The 10,663-nt window shown below is 35.1% G+C and overlaps 1 protein-coding gene across 1 annotated transcript; it reads right to left on the reverse strand.

Moving 5' to 3' along the window:
- Window positions 1-343: 343 nt before the first annotated feature.
- LOC136817598 (uncharacterized) lies at window positions 344-3,239 on the reverse strand (the record flags this gene model as incomplete). The annotated part of the gene is made up of 3 exons (XM_067073924.1): window positions 3,074-3,239; window positions 2,195-2,265; window positions 344-1,806 (listed from the first exon to the last, which is right to left on the reverse strand). Coding segments are annotated over exons 1-3 (1,700 nt in total), but the record flags the coding sequence as incomplete, so codon positions are not given.
- Window positions 3,240-10,663: the final 7,424 nt, after the last annotated feature.

Consider the following 10,663-nt stretch of genomic DNA (forward strand, 5'->3'; position numbering starts at 1 on the left):
AGCATAACTCAAGACATTAATCCTTAAAGTTAGTGTTTTTCAGCCAAGAAAAAAACACACTAAAGAGTCTGAAAAAAATAGCACTTATATTATTTTGATTCTTACCAAAAATGTATAACAAGTGCTTTGACTTATGATAATCGCACGACCTCGAAAAACCGAACACTAATAATTATTTAAACGTTCAAAGTTTAATTAAAAACATACTGCAAGCAATGACAAATGTCAGCATATGAAAGCACATCTAATAAAGGTAAAATGTCATTTGCTTTTCAATTTAATTTGCCTGCACTTCGAATTTATAATCTCGTTTATGTCGAGAGCATCGAACTCAGTTTTAAACCTCTTTTTGGCGTTGGCAATTATATTTTTCAATCGTGTTGGTGATAATGGTGTCGTTTCAATACTTTGACCATTGTATTTTCGTTTTGATCCATTTACTCGACCGTTTAATAACTCATCGTTTGAGAATTCCTTCACCAGCTCGGCCCTAATGAAACAACCACATTTAGAACGGTACCTTTTCTTTTTTTCAGGCTTTTTCTCATCAACATCTTCTGAATCTAGGTCGCTCAAATCGATAGTCGAGAAAGTGTTACTTTGAGACCGGTTGTCGGTTATTTCTGCATTTTGACTGGGACTTTGTTCAGGGTCACTCGTCAAGTTGATCGGTGGAATAGTGTTACCAATTTCAGAGCTGTTTTTGGCTATCTCTGTCTGTTGTTCGGGACCTGAAACAGGGTCATTCATCAAGTTGATCGATGGAATAGTGTTACCAATTTCAGAGCTGTTTTTGGCTATCTCTGTCTGTTGTTCAGGATCTGAAACAGGGTCATTCATCAGGTTGATCGGTGGAATAGTATTGTTTGACCCTTTCGTAGGGTCACTTATCAAGTTTATCAAATCAGTAAAATTCTCCATTGACAAAGTATCATCTAAGAGCTTTGAAATGTTGAATTCTGTATTCTCTGGAATTTCTAAAGGAGGACGAATTGATGTAGAGTTGAGAACTGAGGAAATAGGAGGCAGAATTGGCTCCAGGTTGCTGAGTTTTCTAGCGTTGGTCGCTTCAGCATTCATTTTATTTTCGTGTTTTGACTTTTTCCTGGCAATGCTCTCTTCAAGAGATTTCAGACGATTTTCGAAACTTGTTATTGTTGCTGAATTTTGGGCAACCATTTCTTTGATCTCTTTGACTCCAGTGTTAACTTCTCTAACTTCAGACAAAAGAACTTCTAGATTAGTATTTTCAGTTGTCAAATAAACCACAGAGTTCTTAATTGGCGACAACTTCTTCTTTGGAATCGTTGTGTTGAAAACGTCTGCCAAATATTCAAGACTACTGTTGTTACTGGTATGTATAGCTGCTTCTGTTACTTTCGGTTCAGCATCTTTCGTCGAAGCAGCGTTTTTCTTCGACATACCAACTTTTGACTTCGTTTTTCCAGCTTTTTTCGTAGGTCCAGCATTTTTCTTCGAGCGAGGGATTGTCGAATTCGTCTTTTTAGTGTCTTTTTTCGCCTTAGTGATTTTCGTTTTTCTGGTGTTTCCTGTCTGTACAGCGTTTTCAGTCGATCCAGCGTTCTCAGTCGATCCAGCATTCTCAGTCGATTCAGCGTTCTCAGTCGATCCAGCATTCTCAGTCGATTCAGCGTTCTCAGTCGATTCAGCGTTCTCAGTCGATCCAGCATTCTCAGTCGATTCAGCGTTCTCAGTCGATCCAGCATTCTCAGTCGATTCAGCGTTCTCAGTCGATTCAGCGTTTTCAGTCGATGTAGCGTTTTCAGGCGATCCAGCGTTCACTTCCTACGAAAAAAGACATCGAATTACTGTAAGTATCGTCGATCAAGGTATCAAAATACAGGTCTACCAGCCCTTTGCGCAATTTTGGGCAAATGGAAGGTAAGTTGTTACGAAACTTTTTCATAATTTTTGATAGACTCACCATGAAATTTTGACAGTGTGTTTATAATAAAGAGGGGGGGATCGTAACGATTTTTTGTAATTTTTGGATTTTTTGTTCCTTTGGAAGCCATCTGGCTTAAGTAATTCCATATTTCAACAAAAAACACTGCCCCAAAGTTTCACCTCGTTTTAGAAAAAAGCTAGTCCCAGGTCAAAAAAAAACAAATTACTTTCAGATATCCATCCAAAAAGAAACTCAACCTTAAAAATAACTGAAAAATGTACCAACCTTGTTGCTGTCTGCTTGTTGTTCTCCTTCCTCCCATGCCATTTCGAACTTGTCAAGCTCCTTTTTCGTAGCTATAACAATAGAATAACAAACGGTAACAAACGTAAAATTTAGGGGTTAGTTCTACCTTAACAGAATTATGTCCAAAGTATGTTGTTTACAAACCCTTTCAAAACACCATGTTGGAGTTGGAGTTTGAAGACCAGTGGGGTGAGAGTTAAAGAAGTCAAAATAAAGTGGGGTGGGAAAATTGTCTAGAAATATGGAGGGGGGGGGTGATGCAAAAGTTTTTGTTTAATTTGTCTTAATTTTCTCACTGGGGTGGAAATTTGGTTTATTTCGAGCAAAGTTTTTCACTGGGGTGGCCCAGTGGGATGGATCCCAGTGGATTGACAGAGGCAGTGGTGTTTCAAGGACTCGGTATAATGACAAAATACATTCAATAATAGTGTATATTGTTTATTTTCAAGTGATACACTTCCTTCTCTCTTTATTACTCTTTTACTAGTGGAAAAAGACATTTGGTCATTCGAACGCTCAAGACTTGTCTATAAGGGGCGCTTGTAATAAAATCAAAAGCTCTTGATAGATAAAGTAAAGCCTGTGAAGATAGGTCTTTTGAATCTTTCTATCTTTAAATGAAAGATAAAGGCAACAAAAGACGCTTTTTTGAGGGAGGGGAAGAGAGAAAAATTTTGACAGAAAAACTTTTCGGTGATGTGGTTAAGTTCTCAAATTTAAAAAAGCAAACTAAGCCACTTTAAAACTGCCTCAGAAGTTTGATGCTAACCATTTTGTTTTCAGAAAAAAAAAGAAGATTAGTAGATTTTCGAGAAAGAAACTTAAGTGGGGAAATAAAAGAGTACATCTATAACTTACCTCCCATTTTTAATACTTTTCCAAGGATCAATTCCTTTCCATCTTTTATGTAACCAGTTTTTCCATAATCCTTCCACTGGATATTATTTGTTTCACATAACACAGTCGATGCATCACAATCAAAATACATCAAGGTATATTTCATGATATTAGTAAGAGAAGACATTTTCACTTGTGCACCTTCCGATGAAATGATTATGTTTGACGAGATTACTTGAATTTCGTGCACTTTGCAACATTTCGAACGCTCGAACGTTCGAATTTTAGAATTTGTTCGAATATTATAAGCACGTTTTTGAAACATTTTTAAAACGATTTTTAAACGATTCTGAAACGATTTTTAGAAAGTTTACTTTTGAAACAATTTTTAAAACGATTTTTTTGGAACGAATCTGGACAACTTAAACCTCATTCTTCTCGTGAAATATTTGGTCCACCAATAGTTGTGAGGTCTAGGTACGAGTTGGATTATTAGGAGAATGGAAATGGCATTAGAATTCATATTAAAAAAGAGGTGTTCTGTGCGAATAGTTTGAAAATGGACAGCGAGAGTGAAGACGAAGATTGGTTGTTTGAAAGCGAATCTGAAGTCGATGAAGATGAAGATGAAAGGATTTTTGATAGCTTGAAACGAAAAGGTATTTATGTTGGTGTTTATCTCCTTTCCTTTACAAATAAAGAAAACCCTTAGTGGTAATCTTTAACCAATGCAGTGGGATATAAAGAATATAACACCGTATCAGTACATCAGTGACTTAGCTAAGAATTTCTTTTAACCAGTGGGGATGAGAATTCAGTGTAGTTTTTCCAATTGGGCTGGAATTTGAGATTTTTATCACCGGGAACAATCTTTTCCAGTAGATCCTATGTGTGAGTTGGGAACGTACATACAAAGGTTTACAGCCACTCGAAATCATATAAGAATTGAAAAAAATGATAGTATCGAACACAATCTTTTTTGCTTTTAAGGGCAGTATCTCCCCTGCAATTTCTGAGGACCTATAGTCACACAATTTTTAATTTCATTTTATAGCGAGGACAAAAGTGATTGGGCGGCCAAGTATTGTATCACGTCATCCAGAAATAATCCAGACTATCAAATCTTTTATCGAACAGAGTACCTCAGCAGCTCATCTTAGACGGAGGAATGATGTTATGTATACAAATGGTGTGACCCTTGCTGACATTTCTAATCATGTTTACGAAAAGCATGGAATCATAATTAAACGAAAAACCATACACCATCTCCTTGAACCTCCTAGGAAAGGGACGACTGCAAGTAAAAGGTACAAAAGTTTGATTCATGCAAGAGTGCCCCCTAAGCGAAACAGTAAAGAGAAAAAAGAACACTCTGATTTTCACTTTACTTCTTCACAAGTCAAATTAGTAAACGAGCTATCATATTTGTGTCACGAAAACACACTTACGTTATCAGTTGATAACAAGAATAAAGTGGAAGTTGGCATTCCAGCAACCAGTAGACGAAACCAGATTCGAACATTCTACTTAACCGAAGATTCCCCAAATTTCGTCGATCATGATTTCCCACACAAAAATTCAAAACTTGTGCCAGCAGGGTATCAGATATTACGTCATAAAATTCGAAGAAGTTCTTCTGTCCCGACGCGAAGCAATGAAATAAATGTTGAAAATCTACTTAAAAGGAGAAGTAGATCTGCTGATTCCTCGTTAGGGTTGCCAAAACTGAACAGACATATTTGTATTGACAAAGTTGGGAGAAAAAGATTGAAAAGACCTCTTTCTGGACATTTAAAAGTGCATATCTTTCCATCAAGAGTAATAGAAGCAACGAATGTTTTACATGCCAATCATCTAATAGAATTAATAATGGACGAACGAAGGATCCAGCGTATTGATAATGTCGTTTTAATTGCTGATGGTGGTCCAGACTGGTCCGTGAAAGGAATGATCAATTTTCTATCAATGGGTTACCTTTGGAAAAAATTAGATCTAGATTCGTTGGTCATTCAATGTTACGCACCAGGCCATTCAAGATTCAACCCTATTGAACGCAGTTGGTCGTTTTTGACTAAAAAGATTGTCGGAGTTGTTCTTCCTGACGAGATAGATGGTAAGGTACCCGATGCCAAAGATACAGAAGGCTGGCTAAAAGTTTTAGATAATGCTGCTGAGCTTTGCTCCAAATTCTGGGATCGCAAGATGTATAATGGCTTTCGTATACAAACCCGAACACTTCTAAGCAGCGATCCCTTGATATAACCTTTAAAACAGGCCCATGAGGCGATCAAAGAATTTTCAAATACATCCAAGACCCAGCTCAAGCAGAATGAAGACTTGAAGGCACTTCAGGCTATGTACACATTTCTGGTTAAACACGCCAACCGAAAACCGTATCAGTTGGAATTTTTCCGTTGTCAAGAAGAATCGTGTGAGCATTGTAAGCTCCTCCCAAAGAGTGAAAATAAATTTTTAGATATTATGCGACTTTTTGGAGGTTGTCCCGTCCCCGAGGAGAGCAGAGTGTATAAAAATCACTACAAGTCGTTGTTTGAAATGTTGAGGACACCATTATCATATCAATCTAAAACTGCTTCACATGGGAAATGTGAAAAAGGATGTTCATATTCTTTTTTCTCAAAAGCAGATAAAAATAGACATATGACTTTGATGCTTCATTGATTTTTCTTATTAGATATACTGTACTGTAGTATTCATTCATTCATTGATGTAATTTTCAGGTCGAAAAAGGTGTTTTTCAATTTGTTCAAACTATATTGATTTATTTTGACATTTTTCGACATCTTTTACGTGTCTTTATCACTTATCTATTTCATGTACAAATTATTTAGACTTTGAAGAATAAAGAAATTGGTTTTTACTTTGACACAAAACAACAACTTTTTCGCCATTGAATTAATATCTTAAAATATCCTTTGAACAGGTTGTCCTATTTTTTCGTTCCAGAATTTCTTCTTTTCGTTGTTTTAATGATGGGACACGTTTTTTATAAGAACAAACTATATAAGAATATTAGGCTTCGAGGGCCAAAAAGTTAATAACAAGTTAAGATACTTCTTAAAAAATTGTTCCAAAATAGTCAAAAACCACTAAAAATAAGAATATTTTAAAAACATTTTTAGGCTTCAAATCCCTGAAGTTAAGAACATCCGAAGGTTTCAAAAAAATTTCATGTTCTTATAAAAAAACGTGTATGTGTAAGAAAAACTACTAGTGTCTACTTCATTTAGGCCTTCAGGATTTTTATTAATGCACCAATGTAATATAACAGCGCTCTTTCAAAAATACAAAATGTACTTTGGAAATCGTCGTGATTGATTTTTATCTGGAAAAACGAAATTTTTAAGTTTTTTGATCATATTGTTTATAACTTCAACCAATCTTCAAAATTCATGTGGTAGAATGTTCCTTTTAAACAGTAGAATAAAAATGAACGTATTTAAATTAGTATCCAAAAGCTCACAATTCTCGCCTAACATGTTCATTTATTTTGATAAAGCCCACCGTATGCCACTTTTAATATTCTAAAGCTTTATAGTATGTATGTGTGTAATAGTTTATTTCAAGTTGACGAACAGGTAGCAACAAAGGCTAATAAAAGTCAACGCTACTTTACAATTTGTAAGGTGATTACAAAAAGCCGACACCGTCAATATAGGTCCGGCAGTTTCTACACGGGCATGATGTAGGCCTCCATTGCTTAATCTTTTCCTTAAAAATACTAAGATCAACTATATCTCTATACTCATCCGGAATTAATTCCCAAACTTTTGGCCCTAAAAATGAAAGTGACTCTGAACCGTGAAAAACAGAGTTTATTTCTCTTGATCTGAAGTAAGGCGTTTTGCGATTTACTTTGATATTTTCATCATGTTTGAAAATTTCTTTAGTTAGATCTGATATGTTATTTTTACATTTGAAAAGTTCTATTGCTAACAACTCTGAAGATTTTTATGGTGGAATTTGATGGCACCGTCTTTCTCTAAAAAGCTGCTCAAAAGTAGATGTATGATCAGAATACACTATCCTCAAACATCTTTCGTGGAGGTGATTTATTTTTTTGATCTAGCCTGCGAACATGAAACATCCAGACAAGCGAACAATAATTGAATTGACTTCGAAAGAAGGCATTCATGAGCCTTTGTTTTTTCTTTTGATTTATGTACGGTGCTACCCTCGCAAGTGCACTGATTTTCTGGCTAGCTTTCTTATAAATCATGTTAATGTGTGGCTCAAAAGTCAGACAGTTGTCAAAAGTTAATCCTAGGATCTTGCCTGAGTTGCTGTTAAAGATGCGTTCATTCTGTATAGTAATGAAGATTTCTTTGCTGGTATTGTTAGCTATCAACTCAGACTTGTCTGCATTTCCTTTCATTTGATTTTGGGTTATCCATTCAAAGATGATAGCAGCTCCATTCGAGAGCTCCTCACCAACCTGTTCCCAAGAATCAGCTATCACAAAAGGTGTTGTATCGTCTGCATAATTCAGTACATTTCTATTTTCAAGAAAGTAGAACAAATCTCTCATGTAGATGTTAAATAGTAGCGGCCCTAGAATGGATCCTTGGGGAACACCTACTTTAACATTATGCCAGGTACTGTAATGGTCGCCAATTTTCGTTCTTTGCTTTCTATCTGATAGATAGGCTGCTATGAGACCTAAGGCACTCCTTGAAAATCCGTATGCTTCAAGTTTAGCAATCAATAGTTCGTGCGAGATGCAGTCGAAAGCTTTTGATAAGTCAATGGAGTAGCGCTGCAAACTTTTTCTTTTCATCTGTAGCTTTCTTCCAAATTTCAGTCATGACTAAAAGTGGAGTTTGTGTACTCATTCCTTTTCTATATCCAAATTGTCTATTGCTCAAAATGTTGTTAAAGTAGGTTGAGACTTGGGTATGTATGACTTTTTCATAAATTTTTGACAGAACTGGGAGAATACTCACCGGTCTGAAGTTGCCCTTGTCATTCTTTGAACCTTTTCTCTTATACACAGGTGTTATATCAGCAAGTTTCAATTCTTTTGGAAAAAGAGTTTGACTCGAATGACGCATTTATTTCTGAGCACAAAAACTCGGAAAACATATCACAATTATCCTTTATGATTTTCACTGGAATATCTGAGCTTGGCTGTGATTTTCCTTGAACTAAGTCCTTGATAATTTTCCCTACTTCCTCTTTCGTTGTTGGTATAAAAGAAAATTTATTTAGATACTCAGTTTTCTTGATTTCAGTGACACTTGGGTGTTGTCTATATTTCTGAATACAAATTTCAGTATGATTATTTGTTTCGTCAAATGCAACATAGGGAGGCTCAGGCAAGTCTAGTTTTGATATTATTTGGCCATAATAGTCATTGAATATTTGAGCTATCTGTTTCTCGTCATTTATGATCTTTTCTTTATCCACTAAGGTATAACTCTTATTGTTTGAACCTTTATTTGAAAACAATGGTTGTACAGTTTTCCAAAACTTTTTGTTATCAGTTATGTTGGAATCTTTAAGGTTGGCAAAGTAGTCTTTCTTAGTCCTCCTCAATAGCGATAAGCAAAAATTTTTTTGTCTGTTGTATTTTGTTTTGTTTTCGTGTGTTTTATTCTTATAGTACAGGTTCTTGAGTTTTGGATCTTATCATGATGGCTTTTCTCATATCTCTATTTATAAAAGGCATATTATTACCTCTAACCGTTTTATATTTAAAAGGAGCTTGTTTGTCTAGTTCTTCTATGATACATTTTATTTTTGATTCAAATTCACTGTTATCACTATTGATGATCAGATCTAGTTTCATGCGAAAAGTATCACTGTTGAATGTCCTGTAAGATCGGTATCTGATTGTTTTCGGTGGCAATTTCTTAAAGTTTTCATTTAGGATTATCAGAGTCATCTTGTGAAAGTCCGATATTCCAGTGGTAATAGTGTAAGCAGTTTTCTGAAAATGATTTGGCTTATTTGTAAGCATATGGTCAATGCAAGTTGGCCTATCAGGATTTTTAAAACAGGTTGGTGAGTTAATCATAGCTTTGAGATTCAACCCCTCACAAAAATCAACCAAAGGCTGATTCTCAATTTCGCAATTCAAGTCTCCTACAACCAGAATGTTGTTATAATCGATATCTATCGCATCTATGCTAATTTGCAGCTTTTCTAGGTGCTCGTTGATGTTATTCAAATGTGGGTTATAGGAACAACATATCAGCCATTTTTGTTTATTAATTGTTACCTTAACAAACATGCCTTCATACGTATTTTCAGATCTTATTAACTTAGATGGTAATCCAATTCTTAGTATTCCTAGTAGGAGGAAATTTGTAAAATGCGACTTTTTTAGTCAAAGCACTCGTTATAAATTTTTGGAAAGCTAAGGGGTAGGGGAATCAAAATAGCATGGGCATTCGCACCGACAATTAAGAGTCCACATAGTTTATATGCATTGTCTCTCCACTCTTGTACCTTTACTTGGCCATGTCTGGTACACGAACTGATTTTTGATGAATTTTAATCGAGTAAAAACGATTTCATTTTATTGAAACGTTTTGCCTTCGGATGGAACGTTTTTCTATTTAAAAGAACGATCTATATAAACCTAAAACGATTTTGAGAACACCAAAACGATTTTGAGAACACCAAAACGATTTTGAGAACACCAAAACGATTTTGAGAACACCAAAACGATTTTGAGAACACCAAAACGATTTTGAGAACACCAAAACGATTTTGAGTACACCAAAACGGTTTTGAGAACACCAAAACGATTTTGAGTACTTTTAAACGAAATCTGGATATTTAAGACGATTGTAAACGATTTTCAAGATTTAAAACGAATGAAAACGAATTCTTTTTCATAGTTTGTCAGTCATCGTTTAGGAAACGATTTTTCTTCAAATTCTTGGCTACTAAATCGTTTCATACCTTTTCACTATACGATTTTTTCTCAAACGATTAAAACAATATTTGTACACGGTCCCTTAGTTGTAAGACAGATTATCAGTTACTAAGTATTTAAGTGAATTTTACAGAGGGATTTATGGCAGGGTGTCAATCTAAGTCATAAAAGTTATATACTGTAGCTGTCCTACCACCGTGAGATATTGGGTATAAACTTGCATCAGTCAGTGGAGGCAACCATGCATAGCCCTCAAATGAATGACCTGTTTGGTCATTAAAATGCAAAGTTAAATCAAAACAAAAAGATAGAGTAGATCTGCGAGCAGAGCTACGTAGTTCATTTGTTTTGAAATTTTGCCGCTTTGTTGATTGGTCAGTCATTTTATGGCTATGTAAGTTTCCCTCTACTGATGCAAGTTACCCGACTTCACGTTATACTAGATGTAATTAATCCAACAAAACTAATTGAACCGTATTTTTAATCAAACTTTGTCAAACTTAGTTGTCCGATTAGTATTCAACTAAATTGGGTTCTTGAACTCTACCAGACTACCTAAAAATTCGATTAAATTTGATTTAAAGAAATCAAACTTTAATCAATCTTTAAAAAAAAAGACCTTATTAGTTGGATTATTTTGATTTCATTAATCAAACTTAATCAAACTTTGTTGAATTTAATCGAGCAGTAATTTGAGAAAAATTCAT

This window comes from Clytia hemisphaerica, unplaced genomic scaffold, assembly GCF_902728285.1.
Source record: "Clytia hemisphaerica strain Z4C2 unplaced genomic scaffold, Clytia hemisphaerica genome assembly, whole genome shotgun sequence".
Taxonomy (NCBI): Eukaryota; Metazoa; Cnidaria; class Hydrozoa; order Leptothecata; family Clytiidae; genus Clytia; species Clytia hemisphaerica.